The sequence below is a fragment of the Bombus pascuorum genome, chromosome 13, assembly GCF_905332965.1.
Source record: "Bombus pascuorum chromosome 13, iyBomPasc1.1, whole genome shotgun sequence".
NCBI lineage: Eukaryota > Metazoa > Arthropoda > Insecta > Hymenoptera > Apidae > Bombus > Bombus pascuorum.
Window position 1 is genome coordinate 11,338,271 of NC_083500.1, and position 22,184 is coordinate 11,360,454.

Genomic DNA, 22,184 nt, shown 5'->3' on the forward strand with positions numbered 1-22,184 from the left:
TCATGTGTGATAAACGCGTGCGCAGAAACTGTATGTATCTGTACGTTCAAAATATGTAGTAATAGTACACTGTTGTTTATTTTTACAGTTATTTGATTTACGATCTTTCATTTCTATATAGCATAATTTTGAATCTTGATTTTAAAAAATTTCAACTTTAGTGTAAATTTACTTATTTCATTAATAATATCGTTACAATTTAACTCTTGCATATATATAAAATATTTACTACTATATATACAAAACTTCTTGACTCATTGGTCATTAAACAGATTTTTTTAAAGTCTTCGTCTCTTCTCTCAATTTCGAAGTTTCTAAGTTAGTTTGTTCAGTTCCTATATTACTTTGGTGAATAGGTGTGAGGAACACTAGCTATTGGTCCCCAGCAGTTGTAGCAAGTGCACTAGTATCTCCACTACTACTTTCAACTATAAGCATTACAGTTTCTGCAGCACCTCTTACACATTCCACTTGATGACCCGCCCAATCTTTACGTTGACAAAATGTAGAGCAATAAGGCGTTCGCCTACATAACGAACATTCCGCAAATGCTTCTCTGTTACAGTTGGCACACTAGAAATAGATAAGTATTATGAAAAGCTAGTAAAAGATATGTATATAGATAGAATACACTTGATTGTACTCTAGCAATATTCCTTACCTTTTTGTTATGAGTATCGGATGCTGGTTGTAAACCGACAGTTTCAATAACATCCCCTCTACCACCTAATTGCGCCACTAAAGCCTGCTCTCTTCTTTGTTGTCTGTTTACTTCCTTAGCTTCCTCTAACGTACGCCTAAATTCATAAGCCAACTTTAACATTTTATTGGACATTTCGTCGAGCTTCTTAAATATATCGTCGTTTTGTCCGGTTTCCGTTTGATGTACATTTTGTACAACGGTATCTTGATCTTGTGGCTGTTGTACAACTAAACCATCTGTTGAAACAAATTGAGGCCATACTTCTTTATCAGGTACTACAACTTCACTATCGCTTTCGTCATTATTACTGCCATCGCGTGAAGTATCACTTTTAAGTTTGCGCGACGGTGTTTCTCCATCGGATGTATCTCTAGCCCTTCTTCTACGTTTGTATGGTGTAAACAATCTTACAGGACCTGTCTGAAATAAAAAAACATTACATGATCACTGGATAAATTACAATTAAATATTAATTATAGAGTAACATAGTATACTAACTGCACTGTCATCGTCGCAACATGCTGCACAGGTGCAAGAAGTAGCATGTGGCTTTAAAATTTGTTCATCAATTAATGTTTGCAAACTTCTACCACCAAATCTAATACTGCGTTTCCAATCTTTACTGGATGCCCTCCCACAGTATGCTTCAAATTCACTTGGCGTGTACCAATCTTGCCCAAGTTTGATACATCTTCCTCTTCCCCCAGATCCAAATCTACTTTTATGCAACTCAGCATTTGTATTTTTACATCTAACAGGTAATACTGCTAAATTAGCGGATTCTGACCAACTGCATATTGGTTGAGTATTAGCAGTAGAGACATGAATCTGATCTGATTCTGGCTCTTCTGTACTATTTTGGATTACTATATGCGTTGCTTTTAATTCACCATTCCAACGTAAAGAATCTGTGTCCTTGTCATGCCGTGGTTCACAAATGAAACCATTATCTACACATAGCATCTGCTTAAACTGACTTGATCCGGGCAACTAGAAGAAGAAATAAAACACATATATAATTAGATATTTAATTTAAAATAAGATATACAGATTCCATTAACGTCATATGTATATAAAATCATAATCGTGTCGCATAATGGAAGAAAAGACTACAGTATTTTGTACAGCGTATGAACAGGCGGATTATAAGAGTTAATGTTGTGTACACTATGCATGTAAGTAGTTCTGGCTTACATGTGTACAAGAAGAGTAAAACCCCACCTTATTTTTCAGTAATTCTTTAACGAGAAAGTGAATGAATCGTTAGAAAGCCAGTTCTGTATCAAAATTGTATTAAAGACAAGTTTAACGGACACTCAATTGCTTCGACAACCAACCTGTAGTTGGTCTGATGTGATGACGTTGAAGGTCGTGCCGTTGCTCGAATTCGCTACACCAATGATAGAACCAACGGGTAAAGAAACCGGTACACCGACTCCTGAAACACCAGGAACACCCGCTACCGGAGTGACGCTCGCCGTCACGGCGACGGTATGCTCCTCGTGCTCAACCTTTAGGGCAGACGCATCCTCGGTTTCGCTCGTCAACGGTTCGGACATGTCCGGTAGCACGGCGACACTTTCCGATGTTTGACTCTCCTCCATTTCGGCTGTTCTCGCCTCTCGCACACACTATGGCGTCAGCGCACGCTCAACACAGCACCACGATCTTTCAGTACCTGCGATTACTCGCGATCACAATTTCGAGTTTACTCGACAAGTTTCCAAACTAACCACAATCGAATCTAAATTGAAACTGTTATTCGACGAAACGGTCCTTCAGTGACCATACTATTATTATTTTCTTCCACCTCTCAGCAGAATCTTTGTTCTCTTTGCATATATTATAGATGAATATATGAATCTCCGATATCGAGTGCCATCTTTACATATTTCGAGCGCTCGTTTTAAATTCTATTCGATTAATTTTGAAGATTTTAATCGACGATTTCTTCTTCTTAAATGTATGTATTTAATTTATCATAGTAATTTTCATGATATGGTAAAGTAAATTAGAATATGAGTGTTTAGATTTATTGGAATATGTGCGAGAATGTGTTTGGATTTTTATTGTGTAAAACTCATTTTCAAACACAATAATTTTTCTAACCTATTTCCATGGGTTTGTATTATCACAGGTATTATTGATTTAAAATGAATTCGTAAGATAATAATAAATAATAATAGATAAGTGAATAAAAAGATTAGAAACGATTCTTTTGATACGTTAAAAGACTGATTCGATTAATATATTGATTATTTAACATCCAGATGTTGATGATCACATCGTATGCCATCTTAATTTGAACGAAAAATTGACTATGTTAATTATACTTATAACGCTGCAATTAGAAATCTAGATCGATCGATCGATCTTCCTTTGTTCCGATATAATCATTCCCATATAATTCCCATATAACTGTTCCAAAATCTAGGAATTTCCTTTGCATTTTATTGTATAGATCTCCATATAAGCGCACAGAATATAAACATACAACATATGTATGTAAAATATCCAAAATAAAGTACTCATAATATTTAATAGGTGAAACAAATCTTTGCTTAGATTCCATTTTTTCAATTGTGTTCATAAATGCATGAATTTGCATAAATATGCGCAGTCTAATAATTATTCATGCTATTACTATTACCATTATTTGTGTACGTGCATCAAAGTTCTACCTCGTATAAAATAATATGTATAATTACCTTTGAACTTTGAAAACTTGTATTAATTTTTTTTTCTATCGAATACTTAGGATATTTGGCTTGCAAATATTACGATCATAATAATACATTATGTGAACACGTATAAGAATATTGATTATTATTATCTTTATTATCTTGTATGCCAAGCATACCTCGGAACATATAGATCATGGTAACAAGTACTTGGAAAATCACATAGAAAGTTCGCTTTCTCGCTCACGATTTGTCAAAGCACGTACCGCTCTATAGAAAACGTGAGAACAGATACCTTAAACGTACTGTATCGTATCTACATGTAAAAATGACAATAGAGGTTTAAACGTTTAAAGTAACGTTTACAGTGAAGGGAAAGAACGTTTAAATTTGTTGAATTAAAGCCGTGAAAGTAAATACCGTGCCTCGACTCAAGAGGCAAACACAATAGATAGACTTTTAGATAGAGATTTGTCATTTGCAAGGTGTCTTGACTTTCTCTCAATCTGCTTAAAGATCAACGTTCAACAATGATCTTAACGCTTCCTTTAATTAAACTATGTAGCATTCAGACCGTGTATATACATTTTTACTTAAATATACCAGTTTTCCAGTCCTTCGTTTCTGTTAGTCGAAGAGCAATCGTTGCAGAACACACGTCTCATTGGACCTTTGACATTTTTTCAACGATTTACGTCAACGTTATCCTCTTTTATATTATTTCTGAAATTATATAAATAGAATCTAAATTCTAGATTCTATTTATAAGTATTAAAATTATATAAACAATTTCTTTTCTACAATTATATTTTTTAAATTATTACGTCGAAGGCGTATTTGTTTAATAATGCATAGATACTGTATCACTACTTTGCTATTATACTCCGTTGTCCTGTGCATAAATATTGACGCGTGGAGTTCTTTTAAAAGGTTTCGACATCTTTGGCAACCAAATATTAATCGCGTCAACGAATCGTTATCGCTTAAACGGGACCCTCTAAACTCTCTAAAGGGTAAATTACAGTCGATTAATTTTCAAAATAGCGCGTCAAGTCAGGGCGGTAGAGAAAAACGACGTAAGTATAAAGACTACCATGTACTTATGAGCAACAGTACATTTTCTTAATTTGCTGGAATAATCTGTTTCGTTTCTTATTTCTAGTTTTCCCATTATTTACATTGGTAAAATTTGACAATAACGTTTGCGTCGGATTAAGTGGTGAAAATGGTACCTGTATCGCAGCTTCGGAATGCTCGAAACGTGGTGGTGTCTCTAGTGGAGTTTGCGCAAATGGTTACGGAGTTTGCTGCATTGGTATGTTATATTTTCCTTTTTTCCGTTAAGCAGTTTTAACAATTTTTCTTTCTTATACCGATTCAGTGACAGTATCTTGCGGCGAGACAACCAGCAACAATAATACTTATTTCGTTAATCCGAATTATCCATCAACGTTTGATGGTACTATATCTTGTCAATTAACGCTCGTTAAGTCGCATCCAACAGTATGTCAATTTAGGTGGGCTACTTTCATCTCAAATGTAGTGCTTCATTTGATAGAATCGGATTTCATTGACAGGTAATGTGTCTTTTCTAGATTGGATTTCCTGCAGTTTAATATAAGAGGTCCGGAAACGACTAACCATCAGTGCATCTATGATCAATTTATCGTTTCTGGGGGTAATCCGGTACCTACTATATGTGGAAATAATGCTGGCAATCATAGTATGTAACCACTTTGTCATTACGTTACGAATTTTGTGATTAGACTGCAAATATTTATAAAAAATATTTTTACGAACATTATTGAAAGAGTAGGATCTAGACAAAGATTTGTTTTATTTACTATAACGAGTACTGTATTCTGAATATTTTAGACCACCGTGATACAAGTTCTTAAACTTGATTTTCTGAAAAATGAAGTCCATTGATCTATTTATGATATTTCATTTACGTAGTATCCATCGTTTTTATATAGTATACGTCGATACTGGTCTTGGACAAACGAATCCTGTTACGTTGACATTTGTTACAAGCGGAAATTCTTTTGCTCGATCTTGGAAAGTACGAGTCTCTCAAATACGTTGCAATACTATATACAGAGCCGAGGAAGGATGTTTGCAATACTTCACAGGGATATCCGGCCAAATAAAATCGTTCAATTACGATCCCAACACCGGATTACAACTGTCGAATCAAGATTATAGTATTTGCATTCGAATGGAAAGGAATTTTTGTGGTATTCAGTATATGGCATGCCCGGTTGACGATAAAGATGGTAATACGTGAATGAAGAAGAACGAAGATCGAATACACATATTTATGTGAACATATCGCACGTGTATTTCAAAAGAACCACATATATATCAACTGATCATCACGAAAGTTTAGAATCTAAAAGATAATTTTTCTTCAGCTTAATATAGTTAAACATATAAGCTTAAGATATAATAATATAGCGAAATAGGCTTTCAAACAGCCTTTCGTTTTTCTTGAAAAACTTGTTTGAATTTTGTCACTTTCGAAATATGTATTGTGCGATATATGAATTGTATTTATAGCAACTCAATAATTATGCTTTAATATTTTATGACACGATGAAGCAGTAGATGATGGTGCCACTATGGCAAGAATGGCACGTAGTAATGGATTTACGTTAACTGGAAATACGCAAGCAATGCAAATAGCATCAATGACAGGAGCAGCCTGTCAAACCGATTGGTTAACGATTCCGTGTGCGTCTAACACAGGTAGATTACCAACCTCCATGATGACTTGTATCGATCGGATATGCGGTGGAACATTTAACGCGGAAAATCAAAATTTGAATGCGTCTTCTGTTATTAGTAAGTGTTCCTGATATTTTATCGAATACTTTCTAATAATATCCAGTACTAATTTCTGTCTTCTGATAATATACATACTGTGGTTACTTACACAAGGGCTAGAAACAATGTTCGTTCCGCACTATCACAAACGTATCTTGATTATCAGGTACAGTGAAACCATTTAGACTAATTTTCCATACGGATAGCGTTGAAGCGCCAAACGATGTCGGCAACAGAGGATTTTGTCTGAATTATATACAACAACCTTGCACAACAAAATTAAGATGAAAATAAAATGTAAATGAAATCAACCTACTAGGTTTGGAAATGCATGCTGTTTAAAAATAGCTGAAAAGTTGATGAGATTTTGAGGAAGACGAAGGTATAATTATTAAGACAAGCAATATTTTAATATCTTTAATATTTTAATATAATGATAAACTGTATTTTTCAAAGTAGAAGATAAGAAGAATATAAACACATTCGTATCCTAAATTTGATAGAATCAAAGTTAAAACATCTTTTAAATTAATTATTCTCAAACTCTGTCTAACAGTCCTTTGTATCACTAACAAATATACAGGGACATTGAGCATATGTACATTACTTACATGTATATCGTCCGCAACGTATGTTGAAACTGTGAATCGTAGAAGAAAAAAGTTACATGTTTACATACATAATTATCGCGAGTGCGAAGTGAATCATTTTGTACTTTCGTTCAATAAAACGGAGATTACATTTCGAAGAGGTTCGTTCCTCTTCTCCTGGATTATAAAATTCTTATAAAACATTGCTTTACATTATACTACGCGCGTACACGCGTGAACATATACGAAACATACATGAATAAATAAGTACAAGAGTAAAGTTAATTTCCATTACCCTTACTAATGATACGAAATTTAATATACTTGGACTTGATTAATTAGTATATAAATGCTATAATAAATACAATAGTGTGCCAATATTTTTTGTAGCCACTGTATGTATGACGTGTTATAAAATTGGTCGACAGATACGGTGATGTGGTGATGAGATGTAAAACGTTTTGCTATAATCGATGGAAAAAGGATCGAGTCAAGTACGCTATAAAAGTACACGGTCGATTAGAGAATCAGTTAGGTGTAATCCATACATGGTGAGTAACTTCTTTTGGAGCTGACCTCATTTTCATCGAATATTTGTTCATTGTACCAACAATAAAATTAAGTATCCTTGTCCCTTGTTATGTCGATTTCCAGTACATAATGCTATATAGCGTTAATTATATATTACACACATTCCTTACGCACAGAAGATCGTAGATGACTCTGATGAGATAATAGACTGTTAACTTGTATCGAGATATTAAGAGTCCTTCGCGGCAGCTGCTTTCATGAAATATGTTAGCATATCGATAGGCAATGGGAATACGATCGTTGAATTTTTCTCGGCTGAAATAGTGTTTAAAGTCTGGAAACGATAAAAAAAGAAAGGTAACGGTAATGATCAATAGCGTGTAAGAGAAATGATATAGGGTGGGTCTCTCTGCAACAGCGATACAATCGGGTAAGAAAATATTTAAAATACATTCTTGATTTAATAAATCGAGCAGATTTTCAAAATCGTTTTTCTCCAAAATAAAGCCTCTTATCCAAAGACTTTATTCTACATTTTCGACTTACTTCTTCGCGAGGAAATTACTCGTTACCCGGTTGTATCACACCGGCCTGCAGAGAAGACACTCTGAGCGTCGATACGATAGTGCTCGTTTAAATTTTAATAAATCGGGATTGCAGATTATAATTCTGGCGGAACAGGCAGCGGTTTTATCGCAAAAATGCTCTCGAGCCTTTTGACAATGGAAAAAAAAAATAGAAAAAACGAGAACAAGGGAGGAAGACATAATTTCACTCACTTACTTTACAGGTTTGAACGAGTTCGAAATACCGAGTAGCGAGAGATGGTGTGGCTGGGACGGGTCATTTGGATTTAGGCGAAATAATTCTATTGAAATCTATATAAGCGCTACGACGAATAAAATCGAGTGGATAAATTATAAGTTAATAAATACGTACTTGTAAGTAGCGAAGTTGCAGTGCGGCAGGAGAATCACCGATCACCTCCGAAGCTTCCCTTAATGCTCGACTAGCCTTTTGCTCACCCTCTGCTGCGATAACCTACGCATTCATGTGAAAGTGAATCTCATTATTTAAAAGGATCAACGATTGATAAAAGAGAAGAGAAGGAAGGAAAGAAAATCAATAACGAAGTTTATTGGGAAGCGAAAGGGAAACGAACCTTGGCACGGGCTTCGCGAGCAGCTTCAGCTTCCGCAGCCATGGCCCTTTGTAATTGCACTGGTAGTCGTACATCTTTTCTGTGGAAAAAATTTATCGTACCTGCATGTGTACATATAAATAATATTTGTATACTTATGAATATCATTTACGACGCAGTTGCATCGCGTTGCAGGCGCAAACTTACATTTCGACTCGTTCCACTTTGATTCCCCATGTATCGGTAGCTTCGTCCAAGGAAACCTGACATTCGGTTTTATTTCAAACATTCAAACAGCCGTGTATGTGTTTACGTGCGCGCGTTGTGTGTGCTCTCACTTGATTCCAAATTGATTCCAGTTTACCTGCATATTCCCGGAGATCGTTTCGCGTTCGCTGAGAATCTCGTGAAGCGGCCTGGTTCCCATCGTGTTGCGAAGCGTAGTCTGTGCCAATAGCTTAGTGCTGTGATGAGCGTTCTCGACGTTTGTGATCGAAATCGTCGCATTGTTTACGCGATAGTACACTACTGCGTCAACCGATACCGTCACGCTGTCCTTCGTCAACACCTAATTCCAATCAAGTTATGTTAGCATTATTTCTCTCCTCGTTAACCAAGTTAATGCACTATGTATCGGCTCAAGCTTAGGCCAGAGCTGAGTGTCTTAAGAAATATTTTTAAATAACGTTATTTTTAAATTACTTTCTAAACTTATTTGACAAATATATACATACATGTGTATAATCTATGTTTAAAATAGCATAAACATCTCATGCAGTATTTCGATTGATTAGATTGGCTAATCGTAAGATCAGCGACTTACTTCTTGAGGTGGTACATCGTACGTTCGTGTACGTAGGTCGACACGTGCGTAATTATCCACGCAAGGCAAAATGAAGAAGATTCCTAGAAACAGTACATAGTCACACAACGATTCCCTCTTGAAACTGGATATAGAAATTTCAATACAGTGGAACTTTTATCATTCGAGCTAATCGTGACACTAATGAATATTTAATAAACGTTGCCTAATTGTATTTTTACCGGGTCCTTTAGCACCACCAGCCAGAAGTCGTCCTAGACGGAATATCACGGCCCTCTCGTATTCTTGCACCACCTAAGAAATTTTGGTGATTCTCTTTTTTCTCGTTTTGCGACTTAATAAAAAATTTACATAATAAGCTTCTTTATTAATTATGTACTATACTCATTCAGCTATATTACGGACATGTTGCAGAGAGTGCACGAACAAGCGGAAAAAGATAGAGGGGGATGAATGCGAGTGTGATCGAACATCTAATTATAAGATAACCGGGAAAACGAGGTTACAGCTACAATGAATGAAGATCGTATAACGTTTGCAGCTAAGAAGATAGTCGAGATATTTTTGGTCGAAGGAAAAACAGAACAATCCGAGAAAGTACTATTCTCGTGTTGTCTTACCTTGAAGCAAATGAAGAGGGAAAATGGCATAGTAAGAATCACGATGATCCAAGATAATACGACAAGAATATTTTTGCAGGTATTAGTGTTTACTTGCGTTTCTTCATCCGCTGAAACATAGTGAAATATAGTACTTTGTCAAAAGTAGCCTATTTATATTGCTTCGTGGAAGTGATATAATTAGGTCATAAGGCAAAATGTTGAATAGGATCACCACTTGATTTAGCCACAGCTAAAACCGTACACATATTTTTAGGGCAGCTGAGTCAGTTTTTGATTATAGTACTATTTGATAAGTTGCCTGAGCCCTTCTTCGAATTATACTATCAAGGGATAAATGTATCGGCTACACCAGCGATTTTCAGCCTTTTCCATCTCATGGGTAATACATATCACATTTCACATTTGTTTTTATTTAACAATCTACGAGAAAAGAGGTCAATGCCTCTGACTAATGATAGCCAGGTACTGCGTGTCTTAAAAATTCTTACGACACAGCATTTGAAAATCGCGCGGCTATATTATTAAAAAAATCTATTCAAATAAGTATCCATATAGGATGTAAAATGTTCGATGACTGCTTGGCTCGTTTGTATATTTTTCAAAGGGCTATCGATCGAAATAGTCGATTTCTTCGTTCATTCATCGTCGTCAAACAGGAACGAAAGAAACGCGTAAATGTATTTTTAGGAGTATTCAGTAATGTCATCGATTTTACTAATGCCTCCGGTATATTCACGCGCAGATCGATATTTCGATGTTGTGTGTACAACCTACATTCAGAAAATTACGCCTCCGTACAAATGAGATAGATCGAAACGGAGCTACGTAGTATGGGAATTGAGAATACATACATAGTTCACGATGTACCATACGTTGTTTGAAACAGCGATATAAGAATAAACCAGAACTTTCTCGTGCAATAATTCGCAAACTAAATAATGCATATTAATAAATCGACGAGTTGTAATTTATAGTTTGCAAACTACTCCTTTATTAATTTATAATTTTCTATCAGAAATAGGACAATCGTATAATTTGTAATTCGTACAATTTACTTGCAACGTTCCATTTGCTTTATTATCAAACTTGTTCGTGTTATTTACCAATGCTAGTAATTTGTAACTTGTAACTTATAAAATTTCACTTATAATAATTTGATTCTTCGCCGACACAAAATGTATCGACAGGTTTCTAACGGTTTTAAAATCGTACGAAGAATTCCGAATAGCTCTGTTAATCTGTTAATGTCTGCTTACCGCCTGTCATTTCGAAGCGATGCGATTATTGAACTCGATTTGGCAATTGAGCGTAAAAATCACACAAATTCCTTACGCTCACCAAATGTCTTTGAACTCTGAATAAACAGAAGGAGATGGTAGGTTGTTTCGCCGACGGAAGCAAAACGAAATACGGCGGAGCTTCAATGTGTTACTCGTCACACGATTTATTACGAGCAGTTGCCTAGTCAGTCTACGATCAACCACCCACCCAGGAAGTCCTCGCTTTCCTTTTCCCAGTACTTTTTCCCCCTTTCTCCTCTCTCTTTTACTATCTCCCTCTGTCGGATAGATGTTCACTGCTGCTCCTTTCCTCTCACTCGTTTCTCTGCTCCCTTTAGCCATACCGACATGCGCGAAATGCGCACAGCCCTACCTTTTCTGTTTTCAATACTTGTCTTTCCCCTTATTTTTTTCCTTATCGTTCAGCCGTCTAATTTTTCCTTCCTTTCTTTGTATTCTCTTTTTCTCCTATTTCTCATATCTTTCATATAATTCTCTACAATTTGACCGAGGACAGAAAACATTTGGCAAATTATTGTAACATTGTAGTAGGAATTGGTAGCACTCGAATGGACAGCTTCGTTAATATGCTATTACAGGTTGTCTATATGTACGTATCCTGGGTTTATATACATACATAATAATAATAATAACAATAGCTCTATACTGAAATTAAATTGCGTTAATTTAGTAAATGTTCTGACGTCGTAATCGTTTATATTCTTTGCAAAAATGCGAATCTCCTCCCACATTGTTAGAACCTGTAAGTCTTTTTCGAATTTCCCTGTTTCTAACATACTATGGGGCATCTACCATCGTTCTAGGGACAATCTTCGCGTGAAATTGAGAAATAATTCTCCATGCTCGTGTACATAGAAACATGGAAACGTAAAAAATTAATCTTTTCTGCCTTTTATCGTTTTTATTCTTGTCAGTTATCTGTATATAGTACACGCATGTGTATAGATATACGCTTCCGGTTCTCTATTTACGTACCATTTGTTACTTGTTACGTGTACAGTACAGGTCGCATTCGTTCTTGAGATATTTCTATTGATTTATACTTAGGAACTTACTCGTTACACGTGTTTATAGCCTATCTATCAGAATCAGCGATGTACAAGGTTAATGCTAAGCGTTACAACGTTGTCCACATACAGAACAGTGATTTTTATTGAAGAACTTTTAAGAAAGAATCATGGCTTTCCTCTCCTTTTTCTTCGTGTCTCTGTTGAATCTTACGTCTGACAATAACGAGTCGTTTCTACTTGGAACTTGCTACTTACAACTCGGAACCTATTGCTAATAGTTCTAATTATAAGAAAAATCTTTATGGAGTAAGAAAATAGACGAGACGATTAATAATTGTTCCTTGTGGCATTCTGTTTTTGTATCTAAAAACTGTTTGTTATACACACAGATAGAATATACGCGTAAAATGATAGACGACCTTGTCTATAAGCTCGGTACGTTTTTCCGGAGTGTAAAGAAAATTTGACCTTCTTTAGACTTGAGTAATATTTTATATCCTACAGTCCAACACATACACACGTTGTATATACGTGTGCTTCGATTTCGTTGAATTTGATAACGTACACGTAGCCCGAGAAATATTTGTACATCAAACCAAATTCATTTCTGAACGTAAGAAAAATCTTTGACTCACCACCGACGATACGATTCTGTATATCATCCGGTCGCGTATTGATCTGTATCGTTGATCCATTTCCATTGCTCATAGTTGCCATAGGTATAGACATATCAATGGGTTTCACGCGGGACTCAAATCTCGCCACCTAAATTAAAATTCGTATAGCGTGTACACTCGAGGAATATAATATAGGGCAAAATATTATTGTGATTATAATAAGAATAATTATATAGGTGTAATATGATTATATGTAGCACAATTAAGTTTATATCGAAGTCTTTAATAGAAATTTAAAGTCGAGACACATATCGTGCAGAAATTAACCGGTTGTTCCAATAAAATACACGCAGTTTAGACATAAATAAATTGCGATTAAGGAATAAAAATCGTTGTTACGATTACCATGATAATTTTGAAACAACTGTATTATGTTTATCGAGTTTTCCAATATGCGTTGATATAGTGTACCAGAAGTTGGATATCGAATCAACAACATGCCAAAATACTTGGAATAAGCATGGCTGTTAATGTAATGATCGAAGAAAATGAGAAAAACAGAATTGTTTCGTTACAGATCATTCTGTGGTACGGATGGAAAAAGTAATAGAAACAAACGGAGAAACATATATTCACCTTGTGCCAATTGTTGCGCGCCGTTGAAAGAACTAACAAGACTAATGAAGGTAACGTCGTGATGTCGTGACGCTTTATACTATATGCGCGGCCGCCGCCCTTACTAGTAGTATAGGAAAATATGTAATCCGCCAGTAGGCCTACTGTAAAGCGCAACTCGCGTTACAGAGGTTTTATTCTTTTCTTTCCGTTACGATCGAGACGATTCATACTTTGCCGTGAAACTTAGTAGTAAGTTCAGGATAGAACTTGAAAAAGTAGAGAAAAACACGAAGTCAAGAGCACTGTGTTCATGTACATTCGTATGTCCTACCATATACATATATAGATAGTTCGGCGTAATCAGTTTTTCCTCCTACGATTTATCGACACTATCAACTATAGAATGTGGAATATGAAATAGCTAACGGACTATTGATAGTATGGGATACGATCTGAACCATCACATTGATGGCATACGAGAATTTTAGAGATTGCGTAATACCGACGAAAATATTCGACCGTCGTCATACACGCAACTCATTTTGGCATTGTTACATTTAGCACGCGTTACACGATTGTTTCTAACATATATTTCATTTAAATATGATTTATAAAAAGGGTGCAGTAGTGCGTAATGGCAAATAAGACAGACACGTATGCTTACCAGCTCAATAACGTAAAACGTTAGAATAAAGGGGTTCTCAACAAGTTGGATGTAACTGTATTAATACGTTAACAGCGTTACTATTGATACTAACTATAAAAAACAAGAGATGGAGTAAAGGTAGAAACAGATTACTATCGCGCTATCTGAAATCACGTGCTATTACGTGTCTCACGTGATACTCGACCAGTGTGATCCGACGTATTTTCATTGTTTTAAATCCGTTGGGAACAAATTACAATCGTGTCCTTCTTCATGGAATTTCACGTAAGAGCCTCATAGACGTACATAAGTCTATAAAGAGCTCCTGCGCGACGGTTTTCTTCTAATACTAGTTTTCTACGGAAACTAGTATTAGTATCGTTATATTCCCTCTATTGATGTTCTAATGAATCTTACCCTCCTCGTGGGTATCCGCCACATTGCACGTAATAAAATCATACAGCAATTAAAATTTAGCTTTAGTCATTCATCCTGAAGTATATATGGTATTTACTAGAATGTTTTAGTAATGTCCACTTTGGCATCGACAATCCGAGCCTAATCTAGATGCTTGTCTGAATTGGCGAATTCTAAGAATTCATTCATCAGTTAAGTGCTGAGGAAAGGAGAAAGAATTAATGCGATGGTCATTTATATGGTGATACTCGGCACGGGAGCACGTGGGCCACGATGAGACAATTATGTAACTTAACAGGACACGTTTGAAGCTTATGCCGAAACTTCATTTCTAATAATTGGTGGGGGCACCGACGGAAGTTAAAGTAACGACACTAAAGTCCGGGCGCTAAAGATAACACTGCTATAAATGACTATATTCTTGTAAATATTCTGTCTTTGCGTTTGTTTCGTGTTTCCGCAAGTTGATCTAAGCGTTTTACTATGAATCAGAGATACTGTAAGATTTTCTATATCTTTCTCTTAATCTGAAGTACGACTGCTTGAGGTTTCGTACTTCGTTATCAACAGAATATCAATCCTTACCTAGCCAGGATGTCACGTGCTATCATATACAAAGTAGTAGTGTGCGATTTCACGCGACGCGATAGTAATGTGTTTCTATCTTAACGCATAGTGAAAGAGGATTAAAGAACAATGAGAAGAGTATTAATTAAGAGCATATGTTTATTGACATTACTCTTGAAATGTATAACAATATTACCGTATGATACATCGCGCATATTACGTTGATTGTAGACGCGAGTCGTCGGTAAACTGTTTCTCGCAAATACATCACTGCAATATGTTGTGTACTCAAGGGAATTAAAATTTAGAAACGATCATTTCGTTTGACTTTGACAAATCTTACATATTATCATACACTGATCAAAAGTGATGTATAAAAATGCACACTGATGTCCCATTTCGGTTTCTGATTTCGTTGAGTCGACTTACAAAGGAAAACATGTTGCAAGTACTTTGTTCAGAATTGGCTACTTGGCAGACCGTATTCGCACATTAAATTCGTTACTATTCGATTCGTACGCTTTCTCATATGTAAACGTATATACGGCATAACAGTTACAGTGACACGAATGACGCGATCGACGCAGGCATTATGTATACTTATCCGTGCAACGGAGCATTCGTTAGGCAAATTATTATTACATGTTCAGGGAGAATCTAACGTGCGACGATATTCACGAAATGTTTCAACTGCAACTAGCAGCTTTGGTCTTTGTCACTGAGAGACACTGGACAGTGTTGGTTGGGAGCAATTGTTGAAAAAAGTCTTGAAAATACTGGCTCGAAACTTTTTATAGTTCCATTTATGCGATTTCCTTTGTATTGATAAATACTTTAGAATATACTTTAAAACGCAAGACCTGCTTCGGAGTAAGTGGTAAATATTTTCTCGATCGAATTAACGTAAGCTGCTGTCCTTAAGTCCAAGCCAAGATTGAACTTCATGGCTGTTTTCATAATAGCCTGTCATACGATAAGAATAAAGTTAAACAATGATTAGACATTTTCCATTTGTTTACCGAAAGAGAAAGAATAGTTAATTACCCTCGCTGATCTTTCCATGGTGTAGTCCAAACCAGAATGAACAATATCTTTCTCAGAAGCACCAGAAATACGTTTTTGAAACGCTTCGGAGGGTGTAACAGGAATTCGACCGCCCACACGACCGAATCTACGTTCTAACGATTCTTGTACAGATTCTAAAATTTTTAATGAAAATTAGAAATTTATAATAATACGTGCGATCCAACTAGATTAAATCTTTATCATCTATACATGTGATCATATATACCTAACAAGTGATAATTTGATTCCCTTTCATACTTAAAGGTTAAACGACCATAAGACACGTGATTTAAATTCTTTAACCACTCGAAAAAGGAAACGGTGACACCACCGGCATTGATATACAAATCTGGTATGACTAAGATATTTCGGTCGATTAAAATTTTATCGGCAGCTGGAGTAGTTGGTCCGTTGGCAGCTTCGGCTATAATTTTTGCCTAAAGTAGAAGCAACAATTGTTTAAAGAACGTTTGAAAACACACAACGATACGTATTTATATACTTAACGTTAGAAAACAAATGTTAAGAAAATTCTTTACCTGAATAAGACCGGCATTGGCTTTGGTAATAACTTTCTCGACAGCTGCAGGTATAAATATATCACAAGGCTCGTACATAAGATTTTCACCTTCGTACGGTTTAGCATGAGGGAAGCCCACGATAGTACCATTCTCTATACGGTAATCTTCTAGTAGCTGTGGTATAAATTATGTTAAGTAATCTTATTAATGTAGAATAATCTTGTTAATATTATTACGTCATACACGAGAAAATTCACTTATTTTATATTAAATTTCGAGTAGTTTCTCACCTTAGGATCAATACCTTCGGAATTATAGATAGAACCATCGTGCTCGATTACTCCTATGCAAGTGGCGCCTGCACGATGCAAATAACGCATTGAATGTAAACCGACGTTACCAAAACCTTGAATAATGAATGTTTTTCCTCCCCAACCAGGTGTGGTGCCTAATGGTAAAAAATTAGTCGATGAGAAAAGAAGACAGTGAATTAAGAGACTTATTGCTAACGACGAGTAACATAAATAATACTACTGACACGATTATTGTTTTTTTATCTTTTATGTTTTAGTAAAATAATTGTAAAATTTGGAAAAGATAATGGATAATATATTACAGCAACCATTATTAAAATAAAGATAACTCCAGGAATGGGCCAGGTGTACTTTAAAGTGTAAATACATTAACAGTTAGCATAATAACATCCAGAAGCGAAATATGTACATATATATATATATATATATATCGTTTTGTACTAACCGACGCGAAACGAGGTATCTCACTCATAATTATCTGCTTCAACTGTTTTAATTAACTGTTAGTATATCTTAACTCAAAAAATACTCAATGTCAATGTGTTAACTGTAGATGGTAGACATCTAATATAGAAGGAAATAATATTGGAAATGTCCTCGTACCGATCATGCTCATGTAATTAGCTTCGTTGATAAAATTTTCTATTCCATGGAACAAACCACGCCCTGTCGCAGAAATACGTCCATGTATTCCACCCTGATTAATTGGTTTGCCTGTGACACAGGCGTGAGCGTTGATATCCACATGCCCTATAGTCTTGGCATATGTGTCTGCAATCCAGGACATTTCACGTTCTCCAGTTCCCATGTCGGGAGCAGGAACATCGACACCGGGTCCTTTAAATTCAAACGAGAATATATTTATGTGATTTTAACGAATATATAGCATTCGCAAGGCCTTCTTATTCAATCGAACTAATATTATCAACGAAATTTTACAAGAGCTACAGATTACAAGTTGCCAGATCCAATAAATTCTGTTATATAATATAAAAAGTTTGGTAATAAAATAAATGGAATTCTAAAAATTACAAATGTTACTAAATATTAAAATATCTTTTATCAGATACATATAATATGAAATTTAAATTGTTTATTTAAAAATTTATCAATAGTATATTGAAATTAAACACATAATCTTGCTAATCTATTCTCCATATTATTGAACGGATTAATTACTCTTTTTCTTATCTGTAATCAAAACTGCTCCACAATGTTTATATTTTTGGCAACTTGCAAATTACAATATTTTAAAAATTAAAGAATATTCTACCGAAAAAATATGCAAATATTCATATATGTATTTTTGAGCGATAGCTACTCTATAGCTGACCGTAGCAATCAGCAGTTATTAGAGAATAATTTTACGTGTATTGGTTTTAAATCCATTTATATAACGTGATCGTTTTATGCTGACATGCTGAAGAAAATTTATCACGAGTCCAATAAACAGTTAGGTCGAAACAAATTTAATAATGTCGCATACAAGTATGCAACAGTATCACGTATCTTTTGCTTTAATTCGTTCGTCCGTTCTGTAAGTTTTAACAAAGACATTTTTCGATATTTTGACGTATCTCACCAATAAATCCCTTCTTCGCGAGCTCCAGCGTGAACCTTCTTGTGATTTTTTCGAGCTCATGTTCCGAATACAATTTAGGATTAATCTTAATACCGGCTTTAGCTCCACCGAAAGGAACATCCACACAGGCACATTTGAAAGTCATTAATGCCGACAAAGCCTTTACTTCGTCCCGCGAGACATCCATCGAGAAACGAATACCTGTAACAAACAATTATTTCTTTTCTATAATTTTATACTTTTAAAATCAAATAGAACAATCAATTAATTCATAATTTGCAAAATATCTTTGCAACATTCCATTTGTTCGAAATTTCATTACGAAACTTGTTAACGTTATGTAAGGATACTTATTAATACTTGTAACTTGTGACCAGTAAAATTTCGCTAATGTTCAATTGCGCAATATGGTCCTGCTGACATTCAATATATATAAATTGAAAATTTTCCATTGTCTTTATCTTCTATTTATTTTATTTTAAGTCGTTCGTTTTATTTATATGCTTATATCATATAATAATGTAAAATACTAAATAAAATAAAATTAGCGTTTTTGAATAAATATAACGAATACGTATTCTAATAGCTATGATTGACGATAGTAACATATGTAGTGTATATGTAGTATAGTGACGATAGTGTATATGTAGTCACCCATAAGTCTTTGTGTACTCCACATAAAGGCGATTTTAAAATGCCATAAAATACGTTCTATATCAAGACTACTACAGGCTGTTTTAATGTTATTTGTGTTACACAAAATCTAATGTATTGGTTAGTACATATACATTACGTAACACGCGAATATAGTTACCTACACAATGATTACCAGTTGTTACGCGCATATTTGTATGCGACCTCGCTAATGAATTTTTCAAACAACAGCTGAAACAACTGTGCTATAAGCATAATGTTATCGCCTAAAACCTAAGCAAAGACTGATAAAAAATCGAATAAAAATTCATAAGCACGCATGCTGTTTTAGCAGGCTCGTGCGAATAAAAAAAAGCTGCATCAATTTGTTCCCATGAGAGCATTGACCTTTCGAGCATCATCATGACACTGGCATGCTAGTGCCAAATTCTTAAATCAAATAGTGAATCAAGGTAGTTAGCTAATGTTTGGCAGGGACGAAGAAAAACACCAGACAGCTTGGCATTGTTACGTTGTATCGGCATCTTCTAATAGCAATGAGTTACGTTCGAAGACAAACATTCGCTGTTTCTTATAATAATAACGTGAATAAGAAACGAAATGTAAGCAATTAAGATTGCGACTGTAATTATATCACGCAGATAACAAAACTGATAAAGGCGACTTAATTTTTTAAAAGACCGCCAGTGACTAATATAGGGGAAGGATGATCTTCGTCAACGGAGAATCATCGAGTTCACTTTGCTTGGCTCTCAAAAAAGATCTACCTCACGAGATGCTGTTACGTTTCGCTCACGAGCTCAAGTACAAATTTATATCAAGGAGATGTTTCGATATGCGTGATTCGAATATCTTTCTCAACAAATCGGATAAACAACTGTTCGAGAAATCTAATTAATCCTGTAGGATGAGTCAGTAACGATGATAAGTACAATCGTCAAGAAAACTATTCTGCTACGAAGTTATTCTCTTCCAGAATAATTTCCTACTGATTTTACTCGTTTTAACCATTCGACAATTAGCCAAGTTCTCATAAATAAATTTTCAAATTTGATCTTATCGAAAACGGAGCGCTGTATGAGAATATTCTTTCTTCCTTTTCTTCTTTTGTTTTTGTCTTATTTTTCACGTAGAATCATCCCTTTACCGTCTGTACCACGATTATTGAATCACCCTGTATATCTGATATGTAAGTGCATATACTAACAGGAAATTTTAATTGCCATATCCTAGGCATCGCATTACTAGAATGTAAATCGACGCATCAGCGTGTTTAATCATTGATGTAATACAATCCTCGTGAGTAAGAAGTGCAAAAACTATGAGAACGAAAAGCATTGGCACATTATCGTTCCTCGTCATCTATTTGTGCGTCACAAAGCTACAATTTCTCCGATGAGGATTATATACGAATATATTTTCCACTCCATTTCTAAAATAAATTGTTCATTACATAAAAACAGAATGACACGAGTTTCTCTTCTAATAAACTAATGCTATGTATTATATAGCAAACGTGGTTTCAATAATCTGTCTACTAAAATCGAGGTTAAAACCATGTCATTTAACTCCTGAAGCCGTATAATTGTCGTTTTCAATGTCTCTTCTCGTATATTGTACATTGAATACATAAAAGTAACTAGAAACTAGCACAAAACTCGACTAAAATTATGACACGAACAAAAGATATACAAACGTTAACGAAACAAGATAATTTTGAATTTAAATATAATGGATTGAGATTCGAAAAATTTGACAGAATGAAATTTTAACGAATTTGATTTTAGCGAGTTTAAGACTGCTCGTGCCTGTTACGTATCGTTATTGATGACGTAATTAATGCTAACATCAAATTTAAGCGGCCATGAGAGAAAAATTACATATTCTATGAGACATTAGGCTTTCTTTCTTTCTCCTTCTCTCCTTCGTTCACGTCTCCCCCATACGTATGGGAGTGTAAACGATGTGACAATTCTGTATTTGTTGAAATATTTTTAATAATAAAAGAAATAAGTGTAAGCAACAATTGGTGTAATCAAGATCGCAGTTGTTAAATATCAATGAAAAATAAATGTTATCGCAAGCATGGTAAACGAAATGTAAAATAAAGCGTCTCTCGATTTACCTCCTTTGCAGGGAGTTCTATGAGTTGAATGTTGCGCGCGATAGCCAGTAATCATTTCGTAGTCGCCCGAGTCGCGTCTCAAAGGGAAGGAGGTTTCAAGGATGTGGTCACATTGTTCCATTAGCATCAAGATACCCTTCACTTTCTTTTTTCTCTCTTCCACGCTCATCCTGGAACGTTTACCGATATCTTCGACCAATTTGTCTTCGACGATCTGACAAGCTCGATGAAAAAAGTATTCGACCATATCGAAAAACTTTGGATTCAGATCGTCGGGGATATCCTTTAGTCGATCGGGTATCTGATGATCGGCATATCCGCGTGCTTGAAACGCCGGTACGATACGTATGAGTGTGTTATGAATAACATCATTACTCGGTACTTGTTTCAAAGCAATCGATGATCTTGTCAGTTTCCTTATGTGAAACATTTTCAATGTATCTCGTCACCGTTGTAATCAAATCGATTTTTACAACGCTTTTCACACAATGTATGTCCTAACTTTTCTTGTTCCTTTCTTTTTCTCTCTATCCCTACCCGGTTCTTCTACCTCACTTCCGATCTTAACAGAACTCGGTCTCTCACCCGACTACCTCAGTAATCGCGTTCCTTTCCTACCGATCGAAACAATTTTACCTTTCCACCACGTTCGCAACACTCTACCTATCTCACCACTCACCACCCTACGTGCCAACGCCAACTGGTCCAATCGCTTCGAACACTTACCAACTCCGAGATTTTCTGTATTATTTCACTCGATGCGAACAAAATTCTGCCAACATTTACAAATAAATCTCCCTATGCGGTTCTGTGTTATTATTGCCATATT

The 22,184-nt window shown here is 35.3% G+C and overlaps 5 protein-coding genes and 1 long non-coding RNA gene across 8 annotated transcripts; 3 read left to right on the forward strand and 3 right to left on the reverse strand.

The window, feature by feature from the left end:
* Positions 1-156: 156 nt before the first annotated feature.
* LOC132913287 (deformed epidermal autoregulatory factor 1) lies at positions 157-2,483 on the reverse strand. The gene is made up of 4 exons (XM_060971517.1): positions 2,041-2,483; positions 1,202-1,693; positions 662-1,123; positions 157-573 (listed from the first exon to the last, which is right to left on the reverse strand). The coding sequence occupies exons 1-4, from the start codon at positions 2,305-2,307 to the stop codon at positions 373-375; spliced, it is 1,422 nt and encodes a 473-aa protein (XP_060827500.1). The 5' UTR covers positions 2,308-2,483; the 3' UTR covers positions 157-372.
* Positions 2,484-3,495: 1,012 nt separating this feature from the next.
* Positions 3,496-5,686, forward strand: LOC132913182 (uncharacterized). Its single transcript, XM_060971246.1, has 5 exons — positions 3,496-4,460; positions 4,547-4,699; positions 4,766-4,901; positions 4,980-5,107; positions 5,361-5,686. Exons 1-5 carry the CDS (start codon positions 4,232-4,234, stop codon positions 5,669-5,671), a joined length of 957 nt encoding a protein of 318 aa, XP_060827229.1. The 5' UTR covers positions 3,496-4,231; the 3' UTR covers positions 5,672-5,686.
* Positions 5,687-6,005: 319 nt separating this feature from the next.
* LOC132913189 (uncharacterized) lies at positions 6,006-6,557 on the forward strand. The gene is made up of 2 exons (XM_060971268.1): positions 6,006-6,228; positions 6,377-6,557. The coding sequence occupies exons 1-2, from the start codon at positions 6,006-6,008 to the stop codon at positions 6,496-6,498; spliced, it is 345 nt and encodes a 114-aa protein (XP_060827251.1). The 3' UTR covers positions 6,499-6,557.
* Positions 6,558-6,612: 55 nt separating this feature from the next.
* LOC132913183 (band 7 protein AGAP004871) lies at positions 6,613-13,595 on the reverse strand. Of its 3 annotated transcripts, XM_060971247.1 has the most exons (10): positions 13,483-13,595; positions 12,865-12,994; positions 9,916-10,025; positions 9,517-9,589; positions 9,296-9,378; positions 8,837-9,040; positions 8,680-8,735; positions 8,494-8,572; positions 8,271-8,372; positions 6,613-7,665 (listed from the first exon to the last, which is right to left on the reverse strand). In XM_060971247.1, exons 2-10 carry the CDS (start codon positions 12,956-12,958, stop codon positions 7,561-7,563), a joined length of 906 nt encoding a protein of 301 aa, XP_060827230.1. In that variant the 5' UTR covers positions 12,959-12,994; positions 13,483-13,595; the 3' UTR covers positions 6,613-7,560. The 3 variants fall into 3 exon arrangements, with proteins under 3 accessions (XP_060827230.1, XP_060827232.1, XP_060827231.1); XM_060971249.1 differs by lacking the exons at positions 12,865-12,994; positions 13,483-13,595 and adding an exon at positions 11,407-11,477; XM_060971248.1 differs by lacking the exons at positions 12,865-12,994; positions 13,483-13,595 and adding an exon at positions 11,175-11,438.
* On the forward strand, positions 11,744-15,846 carry LOC132913191 (uncharacterized). Its single transcript, XR_009659343.1, has 3 exons — positions 11,744-11,808; positions 13,424-13,532; positions 14,628-15,846. It is a non-coding gene; the product is annotated as an uncharacterized LOC132913191 (long non-coding RNA).
* Positions 15,234-22,076, reverse strand: LOC132913176 (glutamate dehydrogenase, mitochondrial). The gene is made up of 8 exons (XM_060971235.1): positions 21,356-22,076; positions 18,577-18,777; positions 17,598-17,831; positions 16,971-17,128; positions 16,699-16,854; positions 16,386-16,596; positions 16,139-16,293; positions 15,234-16,057 (listed from the first exon to the last, which is right to left on the reverse strand). Exons 1-8 carry the CDS (start codon positions 21,783-21,785, stop codon positions 15,941-15,943), a joined length of 1,662 nt encoding a protein of 553 aa, XP_060827218.1. The 5' UTR covers positions 21,786-22,076; the 3' UTR covers positions 15,234-15,940.
* Between the last annotated feature and the right edge of the window lie 108 nt (positions 22,077-22,184).